This window comes from Drosophila teissieri, chromosome X (genome assembly GCF_016746235.2).
Source record: "Drosophila teissieri strain GT53w chromosome X, Prin_Dtei_1.1, whole genome shotgun sequence".
NCBI classification, from domain to species: Eukaryota; Metazoa; Arthropoda; class Insecta; order Diptera; family Drosophilidae; genus Drosophila; species Drosophila teissieri.
The window spans coordinates 10,239,952-10,263,346 of record NC_053034.1 but is presented as its reverse complement, the minus strand read 5'-3'; the positions used below and the strand labels follow the sequence as shown (position 1 = coordinate 10,263,346).

The following is a 23,395-nucleotide window of genomic DNA, read 5'->3' as shown; positions in this document are numbered from 1 at the left end:
CATCGTTTCGTGTGGTGAGTTCGCTGGAATGCCTGCATTAGTGTGGGTTATATAAGTCGGTTATGAGTCGCGAGCCGCACCATCACCCCCCACACACACACAGTGTGCTAAACGAACTCGAACTCACCACGACCCATTGAGAATGTTACCAAAAAAGTTCTCAGTTGTTGATAGCGCACACACATATAGCCAGCCGTTTGGCCGTACTGCCGCACATTCCGCCGTATTCCATATTCCGTATTCCGTATTCCGTTCGAGCGTGGAGCGTGCAGGGCGCTTTCAGTCGCTGATTTGACCGCCAAACAAACGCAACGCAGCTCGGCAGGTTTTTAAGTTTTACAATCAAATCGAAATCGCTGGTTGGTTCGCAACAACAAAAAAAACAAAAAAAGGACAAAGCGCGTTGTCCGGTCCACGGCAATCAACAACAACTACAGCGGCAGCAACAACAACAATATTAGCCACCAGTGGCACCTTTAACAAACAACAACCAACAATAACAAAATAAAGCAATTACCTAAATAGTTGGTTTTGTTTTCATTTTTTTTCCAAGTTCCAATCCTGCAAAAAAAGTTGACATTTTTTTTTCGGTTAAATAATACGAAAGCAAGCAAACAAAGCAAAAGATAATAAATTATAATAAAACAAAAAAACAAATACAACAAACAAAAAAGTAAGCAAATGTGTGAAAATTAAATGAAAACATTAGTTGTGCCGCAGAGGAGAAAAGAAACAATCAACAAAGGGATCAAGTGTTTATTTATATTTGTGTAGCATACTTTTGTGCGGCAGTCAAAGATTAATTTACACAAAAGGGATCCGCACACACACACACTAACACACACCCACACCCACGCACACACACCCGCAGGCACACACAGGGAAAGAGATGGCAAGAGAGGCGCCGTGGCCAGAAAGAGAGGGCACGACGAAGGTTACTTTCGCATTTATGCATATGGGATGCCTTCGGTTTGGTTGGGGTTTTTAGTTTTGGTTTTGGTTTTGGTTCTGGTTTTGGTTCTGGTTTTGGTTCTGGTTCAGGCATTCGTTATGCTTACAAAACTTGACCCAAATTTACGTTTTGCGGTCCAGCAGCTGCCGCTAAATAAAAAAAGAAATAAATAGAAATAAAAGCAAACGCCCGCGGGGGTGGCGGAGGTGGTAGAAGAGGGGGCAAAGGCAGCGAGACAACGTGGAAGGATTATGTAAACAAAAATAAGTTTCCCTGCCCAGCGAACTTGTGTCGCGACGCTTAGACTTAACCTCCAAGGACTCGCTTTTCTCATTATACCCGTTACTCGTAGAGTAAAAGGGTATACTAGATTCGTTGAAAAGTATGTAACAGGCAGAAGGAAGCGTTTCCGACCATATAAAGTATATATATTCTTGATCAGGATCAGTAGTCGAGTCGATCTGGCCATGTCCGTCTGTCCGTCCGTCTGTCCGTCCGTCTGTCCGTCTGTCCGTCTGTCCGTCTGTCCGTCTGTCCGTCTGTCCGTATGAACGTCGAGATCTCAGGAACTACTAAAGCTAGATAGTTGAGATTAAACATACGGACTCCAGAGACATAGACGCAGCGCAAGTTTGTTGATTCATGTTGCCACGCCCACTCTAACGCCCACAAACCGCATAAAACTGCCACGCCCACACTTTTGAAAAATGTTTTGATATTTTTTCATTTTTGTATTAGTCTTGTAAATTTCTATCGATTTGCCAAAAAACTTTTTGCCACGCCCACTCTAACGCCCACAAACCGCCCAAAACTGCCACGCCCACACTTTTGAAAAATGTTTTGATATTTTTTCATTTTTGTATTTGACTTGTAAATTTCTATCGATTTGCCAAAAAACTTTTTGCCACGCCCACTCTAACGCCCGCAAACCGAAAAAAAACTGTCAGTGTTGAAGACTCTCCTTCGCACTTCCACTAGCTGAGTAACGGGTATCAGATAGTCGGGGAACTCGACTATAGCGTTCTCTCTTGTTTTTCACTTCTGTGTGGCACGGGCTGGTGGCACCGACTGCCTCCCCCCCCCCAACCGTTTGCCCTCCCTCCCCTCTAGCATCCATCAATGGCCGCAATCATCCGCACACAATCCGTCCGTAATCACAAATGCAGCCCACTCTCACCTTGCGTGTCATTTCCTCGTTTTTTTTCTCCCCTAGTCTCCTTTTTTTTCCCCTTTTTTTCCTTTTTTCCGAGTGACAAAATAAGGGAGAGAACAAATCGAAACACGGCGCTACAAAATGCATTTTAATTTGCATCAATTATTTGTTAATTGGCCATGGCCAAAACGGTCGCACAAATCGCGGAATCGGCACGAAAATAGCCGCAATAGCCGGATTCAAAACGGATCTTATCCGTCCGCCTTTCCCATTTTCCCATTGGCCACCAAATTGGCCAATCTTAATAGATGCAATCTATTTCGCCATTTGAGGATCTGCTAACTGAGTTATTTGATTCCGAAAGAAATGAGCACTTAATGCAAAAATCCTGATGTTTTGACACCACCTATTATTTATGTTCATAATTATTCATAGTGTAGCATATTACTTTTAAGTAGATGGCAAGTCCCTTTAAAGTTATATCCCAATTTAAAGGTGTCAAGTGCTTTTATAGTGTTTAAATACTTGTGTTTTACATGTCTTTGCGGTATTAAAGACGGATATATTTGAAAGTTCAGTTTACTGCGAATTCAATTGCTTCAGGGATTCGTTTGATTGCCCGTATTAAATTCATAGCTCAAAAGCTAGCAAGTTGCGTCAATTTATAATTTCCAGCTTGCTTATAATTTCCAGCTTAATTGTCCAGGTATTTAGTTTCACTGGTTTCAGTATAGCTTCCAATTTCTCTATTTACGTTAAGTTCGTAATGATAGTCTACAAATGAAATCAATTATAAATGTTCACATTAGCAGAGCGTTCTATTCCCAGTGAGTTAATTTCAATTACTTGTTAGTAAGATTTTTGGCATCTGTCCGATTTCGTAATTTCGAAATTCATGTTACACTGCACTCAGCCCGTTGCCATGAATATTTCAATTTTGATAGCAGCATTTATTTGCTGAGCCCCCAATCACACTTTCCTCCCAGGAATTCCACATTAAATGCTCTGCGGAATTTCCATTGCCAAGATGAGTTGGCCCCCCCCTTCCCATCCCCCCCGCTGTTCGACTCGCTCTTGGCCCGGCCTAATCCAATCGCCTTAAGGTAGTAGGCGGCACTGACATTTGGGCAATCCCTCGGCACTCTGGCTGCAGTCCGCGCTGCCCCATCCATCTGGGTAGCTGGCCATCTGGGTATGCGCCATTTCAGGACCTTCGCCATCCTTCGCCATCCTTTGCCGGTCCTCGAAATCTTCCAGTTGTGCATTGTTTGCATCGAGACTTTCGCCGCATATTCCAAGTGGGTGGGTGGGTGCTGCTCCTGTCATCGTCCATATCGCCGACTGTGGCTGACTGTGGGTGTAAAAATTAATTTACCACCTCCGCTGGTGATGCGGGGTGACGGCGCCGCCTTTGTGGGTTCCGCATCTTGGGTTCCATCCTCCTTGCCGCCTGCCGACGGCCGCCAGCTCAATCTTCATTTGCATTTTTACACGGCCAGAAAAAAGCAAGTACTTCAGCGCAAACAGTAATAATCATGCGAGTACAAACCAACTGCAGCTCCGCTTAAAAATAAGCATAAAGCTCCTTGAAATTCATCAACTTTTCTTGCAGTATGCAAACTTTCCAACAATTTTGATCGCTTATAAATAAGTTATAAGTATGTATGTATGTTCGCTTTATAAACAATTTACCTCAACTTAACTCTTTCTCTATAAGCGTTTATGGCAAAAGATAGGGCTTTAAAGTCACTCAATCATTGCACAAGCACGACTTTTCTTTAGACACAACTTTTAATGATTGGAAACCTATGTGACACAACCTTTTGACACAACTTTTAATGATTGCAAACCTAGGTGAATTCTGATCAATTGAATATATAGGGCTTTTTTTCTTAGTGCAGCCCAGCTTTCGGGTATCGTTTACAATCCATTTCATTCGAATAAGTTTGCGCGTAGCTCCGTTCCATTCGCTGCGTTCCGATCCCCCTGGCCATGCCCACATCCACATCCATTTTCATTCCAATTCCCCCAACCCCTCAACGCCCACTTCTCCGCCCCTTTTTCGCATTTTCCCATTTTCGGTCCCACTTTTGTTGGCAAGTGTAGATGAGTGCGAGAAAAGTGTTGCATGCTCGCGGGCTAAACGCGAGATGAACACGCAGCTGAAGGATAAAAACCAGGCGGTTGGCTCAAGAGGGGGAGTGGCCGAGGGGGCGAGGGGGCGGTAAAGACAACAACAACAACAACAACTGCAGGCAGTATGAAAAATAAGCACACACACATACACACGCGCACACACACACACAGACGGACAGAGAGAAGCAGGGAAGAAAGACACATTCAGACAGATAAACGAGTCGAGTTACAAGCCAGGACTTTTTTTGGGCCACCGTGAGAGGGGAGAGGTGGGGAGGGGTGGAGAGCGGGGAGAGGGGGGAGAGGTAAGATAGCGAGGACCTGCTGCTATCTGCATCCCTGTCTAAATAGTGCCATCCCGCTCGTTGGCACTGCATTAGCAGCCAGCTGTGAACGAAATAAACGTAAAAATATTTTTAGTGTGAACAAATTTCAGCTCGTCGCTCGTTGTTGTAAAAGGCAACACAGAATGAAGCTGAAACACTGCGACAAACGCACACAGACACGCACACACACACACACACACACACACACCCGCGCACGCAGGAGCACACCTGACATGATAACACACACAGACACAGACAGACACACACACACGGAGGCACAAACTGTGTTTAGTTAGCAAATGCCAATGGCTCATGTTCGCAGGGCAGAGAGAGATAGACAGAGAGAGAGAGGGGGGGGAGAGAGAGAGAGGGGGAGTGGGAGAGAACTTTTGTGTGGGTGGGTGTATCACATAGCGTGTTTGTGTGTCTGTGTGCGGGTGTGGGTGTGTGTGTGTGTGTGGGTGTGTGCGACAGTTTTGTAAACAAACAAAGTCAAAAGCAACAAGAATTTGACACGACTTGAGCGAAGATATTGGAGGGCCTCTCTGCTGCGAGGCAGCCTTTACATAATTGTGCCCAGCCTTACAATATAAAAAGAGTTCATTAAAAGCGAAATGAAAGCAGGTGACCCCATTACCTCAAGTAATTCTCTCCATATTCGTTTATCCTGCGCAAAGGATATGGCAGTCATATCGGGCTCTTAATGCCAAGGCTTCTCCTTAAAGGCAGCTTTCCTTATAGTTAATGGGTAAATAAGACGGAAAACAGGTTATCAGTTCTTAGGTATACGAACTTTGAAATATCTTGGAATAAAGGATATAATTAGCTATATTTTGGATATATTTCATCCAAAAGATACATATATTACTGATAAGTAGGTCTGAAGTGGATAGAAATAGTTCTGAGAGATAATAATACTTATGAGCTAATAACACTTGATTAAATGCCAGCTGAGCTGAGATTTCCCGATGCATTGCTGTGAGTTGGTACAAAATGAAGTTTCGTGCTCCCGCTTCCAGGAAGGGATCATCTCGGATTTCTGGCGATGAGCAGCAGTTCCGTCACGTCCACGTCCAACCAACCAGCTCCTGACTTTTCCCCGGGGATTGAGTGTTTTTGATTTCGTTTCGTTTCGTTTCTGCACTTGATACGACCGTTTTGCATGCGACATCTCGGCGGGACTGCATCTGAAATTAACAGAATTTATTTCATTGCATACCACCCCCCTGCTCCCCTTCCCCTTCCCCACCCTTGCTTTTCCTTTTCTCTGGAGGAAGAGGGGAGTAAAAGTACAAAGGCAACTTATTTTTATGCCATTCGCGTCAACCGCAGAAGGCAACACAGGGAAACGCCCCCACCGCCCACCTCCACCCCCTTTGGCACACACACAGGGTTAAGTTTTTTATGCGCTTTTGTTTGCATCCTCTGCAGCGGGCCACGCCCTCCGCCTCCGCCTCTGTGCCCACCACCCCCACTTCGCCCCCATCTACACGCTTTTTTTTTCTTTTTTTTTTTGTGTTGCCAACTGTCATGAAAAGTTCGAGTCGAGAGTTGACCTGAAAAGTGCCGCTCTGTGTATTTTTATGCCTTTCAATCCATCCCTCCCCCTTCCCCGTGGAAAAGACCCCCCCCCCCCGCCCCCTTTTTCGGCACGCCTCTGGCCTCGTTATGATCATAGTGCGCCGTTGTTGTTGTGTGCAAAATCACTAATTGAACAGTGCCAAAAAAAAGACTAAAAAACTAAAAATAGTTTTTAATCAAAGGACACAGGACATGGGGGATTATCGATGGGGTTTTGATGGATGAGCCTCCTGTGCGGGGGGCGGGGTGGGTGGAGGGAAAGGGGGTCTAAATAGAAATCCAACTGGACTTGAAGCATCCTTCGGCTAAGATCTATTCACACTCCTTTTAAGCGCTGCTCGAAAAGTTTTTGAGCCGAGAAAAAGTGCGGCAAACTTTTCATAAACTATCTTGGCCAGTTATTGAGATGGAACAAAAATTGTACCCATATATATACCGATATATATATATATAGATTTAATATCAGCAAATATGCCATGAACTATGCTCCATACTTTCTACTTTTCTCGCATTTCACTTTTTTTTTATAGCAAAATTATAAAGCATATTAAAATACTTATGGCAAACTTTTGAATAACCGAAACAAAAGCAACTACAAAAATTGCAAAGTAAAACGAACTTGCGCAGCAAAAAAAGTTTGCCACTAAAAAGCAATAGCAGTCAAGTGCAACAACAACAAATACCACACAACAACAACAACAAAAAGAGGAAGACGTAAAACTATAACAACAACAACAACAGCAGCAACAACAACAGCAACAAGGGAGCCGCAACAAGAACAACATGGGAAAAAAGAGCTCCAAGTTGAAACAGGATACCATTGATCGCTTAACAACGGACACATACTGTAAGTAAATCGCAGCTTCCGCAAAATGCACAACTTAAATCCATAAACATAAGTATCTGGTGGTACAGTGCGTTTCAGCAGCAGCATGTAGATATAGGTGCTATTTTAAATGGGCATAGAGTGGGAAAAATATGAAGATAGAGGGACATGAAAGTTACTGTGTTAAACAAAGTCTCAGTTTGATTCTTTATTAATTTTACTACTCAGTACTCAGTACTAATAATATAAGCTTAAATTACACGGTATAAATTTATAATAGTTTTTCTCCTAAAATCCAGAATTTCAACTGTTCTGTTAATCGCCAGGATTGCTTACAAGTAATCGCACTTGCCCTTGGGAACTGAGCTCGCTTAATAATAAACACTATATCAATTCCACGTCTACCTCATTTTATTATTATTTTTCCATTCACAATGTCGGCAGCGTGTTTTTCCGCCCCGCCCTTTGATTTACCTCCTTATTTATTTATGTGTTTGTTTGTTTTGCCGAGGCATTTATGCCTTTCTCTCCTTTTTTCCCCCGAACTCATTTGCCATTTGCCATTTTCCTCCGGATTGGCATTTTCCCATTTTACTCATTTTCCCCATTTTGATTTGTTTTTGTTTTCGTTTGGCGAGCATCAATCAAAATACGCAAAGGTGCAGACATTTTCCCGCGATATATCCCCAGTTATGGGGATGTAGCTGTAGATGGAGATGGAGATGGAGATGGAGATGGTAGCCAGATAAATGCATAATTCAAAAGTGTTTTCCCATCCAACTTATTCATCAGCGCGGGCGACGGACGGACTAACTGACTCATCAGTCATGGCCCGCTTGGCAATAAAGTCGCCCCCAACTGACGGCGAACATCTGAGACCGATTCGATTTGATTCGATTCGATTCGATTGGAGTCGATTGAGAAACTTGGGATTAGCCAGCTCAAGTTCGGTGCATAAATGGAGTGCGCAGGGATCCTTCGTCCTGCGGCTATTGAGTTACCCCGTGCCGGGAAAAAAGTGAGTGCTGGTAGTGGGAGTGGGAGTGGGAGGGGGGAGCACTTGACATTTATGGTTTAATTTTATCGCTTTTTCCCGTAGCCACTTTTGCCGCTACTTTGTTATAAATTGACATGTTATTGTTGCTGAAACTGACAGCTGCAGTTATTGCTCCTTTCAAGTTTAGCTTGGCTTAAAAAAGCGTTGCGCTTTCACTGGCATAGATACTTTGAAGGATGTTAGAACTTTGTGCTATAAATAAAATGGCTTAAAGTCTAGCAATCAAGGTCTATACAAAGACGTAACTCAATCAAGATTTTATTAATAGTATTAATTGCAAGGTATAGCTTCTCTGATATCCCTACTGCAAAAGTCAATTCCAATAGCATCTTGAGAGCGGCAACACTTTTGGAACTGCACTTTCCGCTGATGGTAACGCAGCTACTTTGAACTTACCTTTTACGACCCCTTCAGCCAACAAAGTTGAACATTAATTGTATGCTTTGTTGCTCCGTTTCACCTGTTGTGGCAATGTGGCAATGTGGCAACCTCTTGTGGCCCATACAATGTGCTGTGCTAACTGTTACTATTAGTTACAACCTTTGCTTTACGTGACCCCTTACCGATTTCGTTGCGTTTTGTATCTTGTTTTGTATCTCATTTTGTATCTCATTTTGTATCCAGTTTTGTATCGCGCCTTGTATCTCGTTTGGTATCTCATTTTGTATTTCGTATTGTATCTCGTTTGGTATCCAGTTTTGTATCTCGCCTTGTATCTCGTTTTGTATCTCGTATTGTAGCTCATTTTGCAGCTCGTTTTTTTGTATCTCCTGCAGGAGAAGTTTCACCTTTTCATCTGCTGCTTCCACTGCTAAGCAGGACATTACATTTACTTAGCTGCCTCAGTGGGCCAGGTCCTTTTTGGGCTTCGGCCATTTGGGCTTCTTAAAAATGCAAGTCAGAAACTTTTCGAGCCCAAAACTTTTGTGACTAATTGCTTTCGCTTGCCTCGTCCCCTGTATTTTCTCATTCTGTGGTCCCCCACCGAGGTCATGGGTTAAACTGGAGGGGATTGGTCGCCGGGCGTATAAATAATTACCGCTGGGCATTTGGGGGCACCTGGCCGAACAGAAATAACAAAAAAAAAAAAAGAAAACACAGCTGAAAAATAAAGGAGAGGAGCGAGAAAAAGTGTTGACAGATTGCTGCCAAAGTTTTCACCGTTTTTTAATGGCTTTTCCTTGAAGTTGTTTGTCTTGGCTGCGCTGAAATGGAATTCATTTGGCTCTGCTTAAATATGCAACTCAATAATTGTAATCCTCTTGCCTCGCAAGCTCCCCCATCTTGCAACATTGTGTGTGTGTGTGTGTGTGCAACAGCTGCTGCTGTTTGGCTGAGCTTTGCTTGTCCAAGCAAAGCAAATGAATCAACTAAGGACTCAATTTATTGCCAACGGGTCGTATGTACAATTTCTGCCGGCCTGCGTCAATATTTGTCCTGTCCATTGACATGCCAATCAATTGGACATTAAACTAACCCTCATCGCCCATCGCCCGTCGTCTTAGCCCTTACGCCACCTTTCTGCCCCAAAACTGAATAAATAAATAAATAAACGCACAGAAATTTGATTAGTTCAGGCGAGAGGGAGGAAATGCAAATTCCCCAGTGCGTTTAGGCCACACATTCATCCATGAAGGCTCGAATTAGGGTCGAAAGCAGCAGTCCCTTTGGCTAACTGAAAAGCAGTTCGGAGTGTAAAGGGTTTTCGTCGTTTTGTTGCTGTTACTTGTCTAAGCCAAATAAGCCCAACACTTTCTGGCACAATTTATACAAAATGTGACTTACGGCTTACTGGCCCTATTGGAACTCTTTTCCATTGTAAATGCCAAAAAAGGTAACAACACGATGGAGTTTCACATTATTTATAATCTGCTTTGTGGCTCATATTGTGCTGAAATACAAATTTGCCCATTTGGTTGGCATCAATTTCGATCTACTCATAATTCGATTGCGAGCCCAACCAGGTGTGACATTCTATTGTTGCATATTCGGGATTTTCGGGCATAAAGTTTTACCTAAATTATGAATTTTAAGTCGGTTTTAAAACAAGAGTTTTCAGATGTGTATTCCACCCGTTTGTAAATTTGGTAGCCAATTTATGAAGCTGCTTCATTCAACATTATTGTTCCAATATTATGAAAAGAATCAATTTTTAATCGCCAAACTGTGGTGTCTGTGCACCAAGTTTATTACTTATTCAAATTGGATTTAATTAAGAAACAATAGAATACGCCATGTAAAGCGGAAAATATGCACAAAACGATTGGAAAATGATAACAATTTCGCCGGCAGTAAATTGTTTTCGTTCTTTCTTTCGCATCGATGCCATTTGCGTATAGAATTTGATAGCAATTAAATGCATATTTTATTTCTGCCCCATGATGGCAAAAAACGGGCAATTAAAACATGAGAAATGTGGAAATGCCATTTGTACAATAGTATTAACTCGGCCATGGGAAAAATGGTTGTTTTAAATGCGTTTATACTTCGCTGTGATTGCGGAAAATCTGCAATGGGTAAACTCCAAATGGCAGCGACAATTGCGCCCAGCGAAATGAATATGTTATGCACGGTCATCAATCGATTGGCATGGGTATGGAAAATGGGGGGGGAATCCTTGCCAAAAGGTGCCACTATCCACTATCCATATCCTTTCATGCTGATCCGCAATCTCTTTCAAGCCAACTTGAGCTGACAGAATGACTCGTGCTATATGCGAATGACAATGCATTTCGGGTTGGGGGCGTGGTGGTTGGGTGGTTGGGGGTGGTGGGGTAAACTTGCACCGATGGCAACAAGTCGTATGCGCAATATGCTCTTTATTTACAATCAATACAGGCGAACAAGTGACGCCGCAGAGAGGCGTACAAGTAAAAAGGAAAAAGAAAAAGAAAAAAGGGGGGAACAAAATGAAAGGCACACACAATGCTGCCCCGTAAATGCCGTTATATTTTTACATGCCACACGTCAATAATACACAAACGGAAGGGTGTCCCCTCCCCCCTCCCCCCATCTGTCTGTCTGTCTGTCTGCGTGTCCTTTAGCCAGGCTATCGATTACCAATCAATTCAATGCTCCTGCCGCTGGCTGTGCCAATTGTTGACTCCGCTGGATTGACATTCCCTGCGGGATAAGGACAACACATAATGGATCAGGGATAAGTCCAAGGGGGGGTGGTGGGGAGGTGGGGATAAAAGCCACGAAGCGATCCTTTTTCTGCGGCTAATTAAAATGCAAATGCTGCAGCGATTCCTTTGCCAGGCAGCTAATCAAAATGAAAAATGATAGCCAAGCTGATTGAAACAGGGTGCAAATGAAAGCAATGCACTTAAATTCAACGATTTATTGCATACATTTTTAATAAATTATAATGGTAATTCATTAAAATTCATTATTTTCTAAATTTAAGTATATATCATATGCGGTTTTAACAACTATATTAGCCATTATTTTTGCCTTTATTTTTGGGCACTCAGAAAGCGCAATAAAATATGCCAATGCTTTTAATTTACTTATTTATTTATTTATTTCTACGTTAGACATGGTTAAAGAGGTTTCTAGTTTCGGAACCTTCACGCAGCTGTGCCACATTTCTTTCAGTGCAGTTTCATTGCTGCAAGTGGTTGGGAATGCAAATGATATATGAACCACCGCAGCAGATAACTGGCAGCCATCGAGTCAATAGCCCGTCTCCAGCTCCGTGTCCAGTTCTCCAACTCCCTGGAGATTCCCCCCCTCTTCTCCCCTCTTCACGCCGCCCAAATTGCCGGCCATTGACCACGCAGCACCACCCACCCACCCACCGCCCCCTCAAAAGCAATTCGAATGTGTGTAATTTTGCGTGAATTTATGTTTTCATTTTTCTGTTTTTCTTTTTTCTTTTTTTCATTTTTCTGTTTTTCTTTTTTCTTTTTTTTGTTTTTTTTTTTTGTTTTTTTATTATTTTCTGTTTTCCAATTGCCTGGTGCTCCTGGTCAGGGAACATGTGCGCCATTCACACGCCCAGGAGTCAGTCAGTCGGTGGACCTGGGATCAGGACGTGGGCCCGGTCAGGTTGGACGCCATCAGAATGCCGAGCAGGGGGCGTGGCCCTCCCCAGGGGGGGAAGTGGATGGGAGGACGGGGGGGTGAGCAGCGTTTAAACGTTCGGTAAACGGCCATTAGGCCAACGGCAATGGCGATGGCGATGGCCAAGCAAAATGGGGAAAAAAAGCAAACAGAGAAACATTTTATGCCAGCAAAACAAAGAACATTTTTATATGCATGAATAGCGGGCAAGGAGGCGGTGGAAAATCTGCGAGCAGCACCAGGAGGAGGAGGAGGAGGAGGAGGAGAAGGAGTAGGAGGAACTGGAGGAGGAGGAACAGGAGGAGGAGCAGGTCCAGATGAAACCCTGGGCGTGGTCGAAAGACAATGAAAGATAATTCAGGACTCGCACCGAATGAGTTCAGCATTTGCATATGCGAGGAGTTTGCAGTGTGCAGGGGGAGGCACATAGGAATGGAATGGATAATGGCGGAGGTCATTCCGGGAATTCTCCTAGCCCCCTCTCCCCCCTACCTAACCCACCCCTCAGCACCCCGCCCAACGCCTATCGAACGCCAATCAATAATGAATGAATAATTTAGCAACGATGATTTCATTAGTTGTGCGCCATACAGCAAATTGATTTAGCAGTCCCAACTATATGGAATAGTATATGGAATATACTACGCCCTCAAGCAACAATTACTTTTAATTGCGACTGCAATATTCCTTGATAATCTATGCAATGTTCTTTAATAACGAAGGAACACGTCATTCCGAATGTATGTAAATGCGAAACACTGTTAGCTTATGTTATTTAAATCGTTAGAATGTGCAAATATTATATGTATGTATTTACTAGCAAATGAAATAATAAATTCAATAGCATGGCGAATAACTTTTGAATACGCAAATGCATCGAAATCCGCAGCCAGCAGGTACAATTTTTGTGTAATTCCCGAATTGCTGACTGACTAGCCTTTGATAACCGAAAGTTGGAATTTAATCTCCGATGTTATTTGTAATTCCCTCACCATCTGCAGCTCTGTGGATTTGGTGACAGTTCGTGTGTAAATAAACAATTTGAGAGGGGTGGTGGCGAAAAAAAGCCATTGTGTTATTGTGAGCTGGCATGGCAGGTTTGAAACGCACTGTACCATTGGAATAACAGAATAACAACACGGCCCACACGAATTTGTGTGCACAATTGAACGGTTTAGCATATTTGGAAGCAGAATTCAACTCAAAACAATCCACTCGCACCTTGTAAATATTTCAAATAGCGCATAAAAATTTAATCCACTTCGATTTTTCTGTTTGTTTTCATTTGCAGTCACAGAGAAAGAAATACGTCAATGGTGAGTTTTGGCTGGCAAAAATGCCAGCGGGCGGCATATTTGGCAGATATATTTCCATACCCGTATATCTGCGTATTAACTGAATATATAAATCAAACATTCTCGCCCGCCAGGCACAAAGGATTCCTGAAAGACTGTCCCAACGGCCTGCTCACGGAGCAAGTGAGTATATGTCCTTAGGCTTCAGCTTTTGGGCCCAAAGTCGCAGTCGAGTGTGTGTGTGTGTAAATTGGCCACCTGAGCGTGGCCAATTCATTTAAGTCAAACGGTTAATTAAGTTAATTTTCCGCCTTGCACCCAAACTCCCCACTCCCCAAACTCCCACTGCCACCCACTCGATTTATGTTTGCTAATTCCACGACAGCAGCCATATCAGCCGTGAGGAGTCCTTTGCCAGGATAACACAAATACAAGTGGGGGTTAGGGGTTGGCCAAATGTGTTGACGACCCCCGGCTGCTAATGACACTGCCTTTGTGGATGTTGAAGTGGATGTAGAAGTTGTTGTTGTTGATGTTGATGTTGCTGCTGTCGTCGTCGGCTGTTTGTTGATAATGAAGTTTATTAATGCGCGCATTATTCAAACACGCACACATACACAATCGCATACATATGTGGCACGCCTCTAATTGATTCATCTACATTTGTCTTTCGCCCCCTTCTCCATTTCTCCACTTTTCCATTTCTCCACTTCTCCGTCTATCTGTTTCTCACTTTCCCTAGGGCTTCATCAAAATCTACAAACAATTCTTTCCACAAGGCGATCCCAGTAAATTCGCATCGCTCGTCTTTCGCGTCTTCGATGAGAACAATGTGAGTATTCCATCCATTCCCGATCCTATCTCCCAATGAAAAGGGGCGGCTGGCCACGCCCAGTAACTAACAAGTTTCCCATCCATTTGCGTTTAAAAGTTTTCCATAATTTATATATATAATAGTTCAGGGGCACGTCTTTTGTAAACCAAACATATTTTGCAAAAACCAAATATTTGTAAAGCAGCAAACTGTTTAACACGGAATCATTTGTATTTATAAGATACAAATTGTTATTGCTCAGTTTTCAAAAGAACACAGCTTTCATTCCCTACGATTGCCAGCCCTAAAATACTTACAAAAGATATTTGTTTGATTTGGAAAGGTATTTTGTTTGCATAAACATAAATATGTAAAAGGATTTCGTAGCCAGAAAATATTTAACCAAAGCTTTTATGGCTTTTTCATTGCATGAAAAGTTGCTGTTTTTTGTCAGGTAAATTTTCAATTGAGGCCAACAAAATAGAAAATATGCCAGCATAAATACAGATTTGTTAGAATATTTACGTAAATATTTTATTGCCATTTTCTTCCCTTTCTCCAACAAAGAGTTGGCTTCATTTTCTCTGAGTGTGCTGACGTGAGCTAAAAATGCGAGACAGCCACAAAATAAACTGATTTTAGCCGGTTAATGCCTCGTACTCTCACCGCTGTTGGCCTGTTTATCGTGTGGGTGATCATAAATTTTGGCTGCTTTTGTTGTTCCTCGCTTTTATTATTTATGGACCATGGGCGTGGCCCGCCCCTCTAAGCCCCTCCCCCCCTCTGACCAACCACAGAATGTCAACTGTCTGATGTCTGCACTGATTTGCTTTCTTTGTCTCTCTGCGTGTGTGTGTGTGCGTGTGTCTTTCTGTGTCCTTACCGCTACGTGTGTGTGTGTGTGTGCTCTCTCTTCCTTTTTTTCTCTGGCCTTCCCTTGGCGTTTTTATGGGTCTCCAGGATGGCTCCATTGAGTTTGAGGAGTTCATACGCGCCTTATCCGTCACATCGAAGGGCAACCTGGACGAAAAACTGCAGTGTAAGTGGTGCCATGTTTTTCCCAAAAAAACAAAACAAAAAAAATGTTCATAAAAACCCCAGCAATCGATCAATATTTTCATTATGATTTCTTTTGTACTATTATTGATGCCTCGACCACAGGGGCCTTCCGTCTTTACGATGTGGACAACGATGGTTACATAACGCGGGAGGAGATGTACAACATAGTGGATGCGATCTACCAGATGGTGGTAAGTAGTTGAGTAACACCTCAGGTTTTCCACCTTTCCTTTTCCACCTTACTAAGTAGTAAAGAAGTTGTGGCAACTCAAGGACTCAAGTGAGTCGTGTTCAATTGGTTGCACACAAAACTAAGTAAAAACATATTCATAATATTGAAAATAATATTATTTATTTAAAAAAACAGGGACAGCAACCGCAATCGGAGGACGAGAACACGCCGCAGAAACGAGTGGACAAGATCTTCGATCAGATGGACAAAAACCACGATGGCAAATTAACATTAGAAGAATTTCGTGAGGGTAGTAAAGCTGATCCACGTATAGTTCAGGCGTTAAGTTTAGGTGGTGGTTAAATCGATTAACAATGGCCGATCACCGGTCACCGATCACCGATAACAGACCCAATTCCAATTCCACAAAAACTAAGCGCGCAATAAACTGAAATAAAAAGATATTGAAACTGCAAGTTGATCGTAACCCGCTAAAAAGAAAAAAAAACCAAAAATTTAATTAACAATATGGAAGTTTGTGGGTGGGGGCGGGTTGGTACGGTGCCACGCCCCCTACCGCTTCGTTTGCATTCGCTTCACCACTCTTCACTTTCTCTTCTCTCCACGCTTTTCTCAATTCTCAATTCCCGATTCTCGATTCTCGTTTCTTGATTCTTGATTCTCGATTCTCCGCGCGTCGCTTGCGACACTGAAGATGATAATAATTTTTTGATATATGGATAAAGAATAACTAACGAGGTGGATATCCAAAACAAACGAACCGAAAATGGAAAACGAAATGAAATTAATTTTTAAATATACACCAGAATATAAATATATAGGAAATCATGGCGTAGTCAGAGCGCAGTTCATAGCAATAATGGAAAAACAAAATGATGAAAAAACGAAGAAAAAAAAGAAAAAAACGCAAAAAAGTCGAAAGATAAATAAACTAATACTAATTTTAAATGAAATCGAATGGCGCAGAGGCGCAAATGAATTTTTGAAGCATACACCAATTACGAGTAAACTAATTAAACCTACGATTAAATCAGCATAACTATACTAAACAATTAAACGATACAATTAGAGCCGAACTAAGCCTACGCATCAATTGTGCAGCCTTCGAAGCAAAGCAAAGCGAGTTGAGTTGAGTTATATAAACTCGATCCGAGTCAGCTAATTCCACTCACGACAGCCAACAGCAGCCACTATATCCACACTTAATATATATATATATATACATATAGATACAGTATCAATCCGATAAGTGGCCGCAGGCAGGACAAACAGAGTTCACAGTTCAGAGTTCACAGTTTAGAGGGCGTCGAACAGCAGAGGGGAGCTAGCTTGAAAAGATCATAAAAAAAACGAAAAAAAAACACTTTAACGATTACGAGAGATACTTACACATATTACCCATTTCCAAGTGCATTCACCTTTGCAACTTGGGCACTTTGGCCGTATTTGCATTAATGAAGATGAGCAATAATGGGATACAACTACTTCATGTATTCGATTTTATCACTTAATTGCGGCAACACCAATGTTTTTGCAAGTGTAAAAGTAATGCTTAGCTAGAAGGTTTCCCCATTATCAGCCTGCTTAAGATTCTTAAGATTTCGGTACCCAAACATCCGATATTCATTTGCTTTTATTAACCGGGGTTTGTTTGGGAAATGACAGATGATTTATGGGCAAATGCCATAACCAGCAGAGAATGTGTTTATTTTCAGGCTCTACTACCTAAGCCAGCTGCCCTACAGTCATGAAACGCACCTTGATCAGCTTCTGTTCAGCTCAGAGATTGAATCTGCAGATGAGTTTCGCCAGCAGACAAAAAGTGTTGCATACCCAACAGGCGCAGCAAGGTGTTTGCTTTCGTTTGCTCGCTCCCTCTCTCTCTCTCGCTCTCTGTCTCTCTTTCAACTATCTATCTCTATTTCTTTCCCTCTGTCCCTCTCTCTCTGTCTGCATCTCTCTATCTGTATATTCTGCTTTGCCTTGTTTTCCGTTAAGCGTTATACGTTCCCAACAACAATAACCAATCCAATCCAAACCAAACCAAACCATATTTACAATAACAACAATAACAACACGAACATATTGACAATAGGCGGAGCAGGATGAGCAGAGAACAAGGATATCCAAAGGTCTTGAGAACAGTGCCCAGAAATCCACAATTCTATGAAATCCACGAAGCACAGCTCCAGAAGTCCAGAAATAGCTGCGAAACGAAGCCATTAATAAATGATAAGCTAATGAAAGAACGCACAGCTACAACCAGAGCCACATCAACAGCCAGAACATGAACATATATATATATATATATATACATATATATATGTATACACAAATGTATATGCAATATCCTCGAGACGCAGCAGACAAGAAACAAAAGCAAGGAAGTTGGAGCAGTTAGGAGTTATATATATACATATACGATATATATATATAGACGAGTATAACAATGAAACAAATCCATCATACGATTTAATTTCTATTCTATATGCGGTTCAGCTTTATTATTGCATTGATTTTTCAATAAACCAGTCAACCGTTTTACTATTCCGATGACTATCTATAAATACTTAATCCCCGCTTTCTCACGCCCCCCACCCAAAAAACAAAAAACAAAAAACAAAAGAAAAAAAACGAAAATACAATCCGTTTAGTAGCCTTTGTGTAATCTAGATCTAGGGAGATTTCGGACTCCCTGAAAAGACACAAGCACTAACACTCACCCAACACCCACACACACACACTCACAAACTCACACACAAACACTCGCTCTCTCACACATACTGTATATCTATATAGTGCCTATGTATGTAGTAGTATTTCTTATGATTTCGCCTGCTTTGCCTTCTTTGAGAACGAACATTCCCAATTGACCGATTTACGTTTATCTTTTCCTATGCTTTCCATGTATTTAAGCACCGATCTAAAAGAATAAACACGCTACAAAAATTCAAGAGTAAAAAATGCCGTGCAATCCAAAACACTTTTACCCGAAAAAACACCGACACACATAGCCATATGTATATGTATATATATATATACATATATGCCTAAACTTATATATATACTCTTTATAGTAAGCACAGCAATCGAAAGCAAGTTAAGGAACTATAACGAAACCAAAAATCGAATACCAAAACGCTTCTATAAACCTCACTGAAATTCTTCAAAGAAAAATTAACTGAACGATACGAGATATAGTACACACACATACGCAAACTGACACACACACACACCCACACACTTGTACGAGTATATTAACAATAAACGTAATGCGAAAACTTAATCAATAATTAAATAATTCGAAAGTGATATAGCTGACAAAACAAATGTGTCTGTAGTAGTCTAGTAGTTAAAAGAAATTGAAACGAAACGAAAGAAAACAAAACAAAACGAAAAAAAAAGAAATTTATAAATAATATTAACTAAACTATTATATGTGACAGATTAAATTGGAGGCGACGGGGAAAACGCAACGCAATTTTCACGTTGACCGCTCTTTTTTTTTGTAAGCTGAGGCGGAAAAAAGGAAATCAAACTGTAAATAACACTAAGTGAATCACGCACACCACACCACAAGACACACCCTCACACACACACGCGCATACCCACTCGCACACTGACAGAAACGAGGAGTACCGAATAAGTTTGTTAACACCAAAATATAACGGGTCTTAAGTAACGAAAAATAATTATAATATTAATGCGAAAAATGCAAAAATGCAAAAATGCAAAATATGCAAAAACGCAGCAGCGAAAAAAATCATAACAACAGTAAGTTAGAGCAAGGAATTTTTTTTTTGTGGATTGAATTGGATGGGTATGCAATGAATCAAGTCAATTGTAATAGCCGACAAAATACGAATACGAGAATTATTATGAAATATTTATATTAATTTACAATGGGCCGGCGAGTGAGGCTTTTCCCCGGAAAATGCTGTGAAAAGCAGTTGTAGAAGTCGAAGAAGAAGATGAGTTTCTTTCCACCGCCGTTGACAAACCACACGAATGTCAAGTTAAACGTTTCACAAGCAATATTTTACATACTTATACATGCATTATATACACATATATACTTATATATATATATGGGTAAAATATATATATAAATAAATATACGATAATAAAGATATATACATAACTTATATACACACTCCGCAATAACGAGTCGAGTCGACCGGCTAAATAGACATAATAATTATAATAAAATATTGCATGGCAGATACACGGATATCCAAGCGAAATGTCTGATGATATTTGCGTGAATAATTGCGTTTGAAAACCAGATGATAGCGGCAGATAGTGGGGAATTAACAACATTTTTAGTGATATTCTTTAGCAAAATTGAATCTGATTTCCTTGCTAAGAACATAACGAAATGTATAAAGTCACGAAGAATTCAAAACCAAAAGCCGAAAACCGAAAATGTAACGAAAATAACATCAGTTTAAGCGAAAGGTCGTATATTTTACAAAAACCAAAAAAAAAAAAGAACAAATGCAACCAAACAAACAAAACGTAATGAAATGAAATGCTAAAAACCAAAAAAAACCAAAATACCAAAAAAAGAAACCAATTTTTTTCTCCCATTTACCTTGACTCGACTTTCATTTCGTTCGATATATCCTGTGTACTACTCTATTTGCCTTTACTTACCATCATTATTATGTCGATTGTTATTATTATGATTCTATGTGCAACGTCGCAGATAACAATTATTGTGTAAACCTAAACACACATGCAAAACGTAAAAGAAACGAAAAAAACAAGAAATGAAATGCAATGAAATGAAATGAGAACTTTATAGAACATACAAATGAAAATCAAATTCTTTTACCAAGGAAAATACTTAATTATTTTTTTTAAGTAATCGCCTAAGGGGGAATGGAAAATTTATCTTGTTACTGTCAGAAAATATTACTTACTTCAAATAAAAATTTTAAAGCGAGCACCAGCGTCTTTGCGTTTATGCCTCACTTAAAAATGGGCCATTTGGACAATTATTTTGATAGGGGTAAGTATGTGTATGTGACCTGTAACCTGTAAGCTGTAACCTGTAACCTGTGACCCCAACCCCTGGGAGTTGAGCAGCTGCTACGAAAAGTGCTCCCCCGTTTGGGAATTTCCCAAGTATGTACATGAAAGTTTCAACTTAATTGTCGAGCTCTTAATGGGAGGAAGCGTTGCCGTTTTGTTTAATGGCCATTAGCTGCTATGGCCAGTCACACGTGGCGTATGCGCAATCAACGGAGACAGCTACATGGCGATTACATGGATTTGGCCCCAAAGCGTAACGTATACGCAGCGTAAGCACATAAATGTATAATGTTTGCACAAAGCAAACTTCAAGTGTCTAGATGCTCCGCCTGACATGTTAACAGTGTGTAGCAAGTAGCCAGTAGCCAGTAGCCAGTAGCAAGTGGCAAGTGGCAAGTTGGGTCAACTTTATTTGCCGGATTGATGTCGTACTTAATACTAATTGATGTACTTACATGTCAGTGGCCGTGTGTGAGTTGGCTTCGAGTGCGTCCGGCGAATTGATGATGAAATAATTCACTTCACTGCCATTGAAATTGCGCAAAAAAGAAAGAAAATTCAATAAGAAGAAATAACTGGAGAGGAGCTTAGGAAAATGTGACATTTTTATTTATTTATTAGAGAGCATCGAATAATTTACAAAACTGAGGCTAACTAAATCAACTGGAAATATTTACAAAGACTAAGTCTAACTAAATTAACTGGAAATATTTCACATTTAAGCACTAAGTTTTTCATAATATCCACAAGTGTTGTCATTTGATCATTTTCATTTGGGCTGCTTTTCATTTTTGGAGCGGGGGTTGGGGGGTGCGCATTTTTGATTACCTTTTGCGGTTTTGGTGCGTGCCGCGGGCGTTGGAAATTGGACATGAATTAGTAATGAATTTCGCCCGCAGCTGCGTCGACTGCGGCAGCGCAGCGGGCAGAGGCGGCGACAGAGGCGGTGGCAGAGGCGTCGGCATGGTGTTTATCTAGGCAGCCCAACTATTTATAATAAAAGGCTGCCAGATTAAGAACCGAAATAGATTTTGTATCTGCAGCTGCATCATTTGTATCTGTATCCGCATCTGTATCGGTATCTGTATCCGAATGTATCTATACAAGAAAATAGCAACAAATGCGAAAACAATGAGCAAACGTTCGAACTAACAATTCTTACATTGGCCCAACCTGCCGCCTCCCCCCCCCATCGGTACGCCCCTGACCTACCCAAGCAGAATAAATAAACAGTAATTATAATTGGCCTGTTTCGGACTCGAATTCGATTCTTTCGGCATCGGCAAAGGCATCGCCATCGGCTTTGGCATCGGAATGGGAATCGGAATCGCGGCAATGGGAGTGAGTAAGTCGCCACGGGCGTTGTTGCCGCAGTCGACGTCGATGACGCGGTGGTGTTACCCTCCCCCCCCCTAAAAACCCCCCTCGTAGGTGCGCCCATTAAAGCCCCCTCTTTCGTACATAATTGCGAATTTATTCTTCGCGCGTTCGCTGGCGAACTGCAAATTGAAACGGGAAATGGAAATGGAAATGCTGCCCCTACGTCAAGTGATCACCAGTTGATCGTCGATCGATTGATCAGCAGATCGTCAGATCGGATACTTCAACTAATCTAATCGGTGGCAAGCATATCTTGGAAGACCATTTAGTTGCAAGAATATGGAGCAATTGAGAAGGCAATCAATATATAATCGTATATACGTATCTGCGCCTATAAACTTGTCTGTTCACTTCGACGAATAATGCATTTAATTATAGATTACTTTTCGAAAAGCATTCGATGCTAGCGGGAATTCGAACTTAAATACTTTGTAGGCAACTAACAAACACTGTATATACAAAAGATTTATAGGCATTTAAACGAAAATCAAATGTTTAATTATAATATTGAAAGTGTTGCTTTTGGCGGCCTTTTGATCCGCTGGCTAGCTTGATATAAAAACAAATTATTTAAATTATAGTGTAGAATGGATGATAAGACTGTGCCAAAAATATCTCAAAGAGTCTTCTAGTTTTTGCGAAGCGAATGGATGAACCAAGGCAATAAAAAGCTAAATAAATTGATACCGTTTCTGCAGAAAATGTAATTTTATTTTCTGTGGATTATTTGACATTTGAAAATATACGAAAAATGTTACAAAAATATGCCATTAAAGGTATATATCAAAAATGAATATTACAAGTGATTAGTTTACTCTAGAAAGTAATACAAATCTTTGCAAACTTATAAAACATATTTCATAAATTTGATTAACTGTGGGTTGGTATCATATTTCGCATTACAAGAGTAAACAAATGTTTCAGTAATTGCATTTTATCATAACATTTTCACTTTCACCCTTTTCCTTGCCAATTTGAGTGTCTAAATTTATAGATAGATAGATAGAAAGATATTGGTTCCATTTGGCGAAAGTGTCTGCGGAGTTCGCCTAGGTGTCGATATATCCCACCGATCTAAACACATATATATTTGTATATATGAACAGCAGCAGCCCAATAAACGGTTCGTTTGATTTGACTGCTGCCCCGTCTCCGTTTCCGTATCTTTATCTGTATCTTTAGATATAGTATCTGTATCTGTATCTGTGTCTGTGTCCGTAGCCAGGGCAGGCGTTTTATTGTTTATTTGCCCGCCGCTTTTGTTATTTGTTATTCGCCAGAATTTTTATTATTTACTATATTTAGGCAGAGGCCAAAGAGGAAGAGGAAGCGAGAGGAACCTGCGGAATAATTAGTCACTGCCGAACCGCGACGGGCGGCACCTGCAAGAAATGCAAAGTAAATTCTTCAATTGCTCAATTCCTCAGCCCATCCCCATGCCGACTGCGCTGCTAGCGTCGACGTCGACAGCGACTGCGACTGCGACTGAGGCCCAGGGCATTTGTGCGACTGCTGGCA

The 23,395-nt window shown here is 41.2% G+C and overlaps 1 protein-coding gene across 1 annotated transcript; it reads left to right on the top strand.

The window, feature by feature from the left end:
• Positions 1-6,684: 6,684 nt before the first annotated feature.
• Positions 6,685-19,977, top strand: LOC122623115 (frequenin-1). The gene is made up of 7 exons (XM_043802059.1): positions 6,685-6,995; positions 13,391-13,415; positions 13,529-13,577; positions 14,137-14,226; positions 15,169-15,247; positions 15,370-15,458; positions 15,635-19,977. The coding sequence occupies exons 1-7, from the start codon at positions 6,932-6,934 to the stop codon at positions 15,800-15,802; spliced, it is 564 nt and encodes a 187-aa protein (XP_043657994.1). The 5' UTR covers positions 6,685-6,931; the 3' UTR covers positions 15,803-19,977.
• The last annotated feature ends 3,418 nt before the right edge of the window (positions 19,978-23,395 follow it).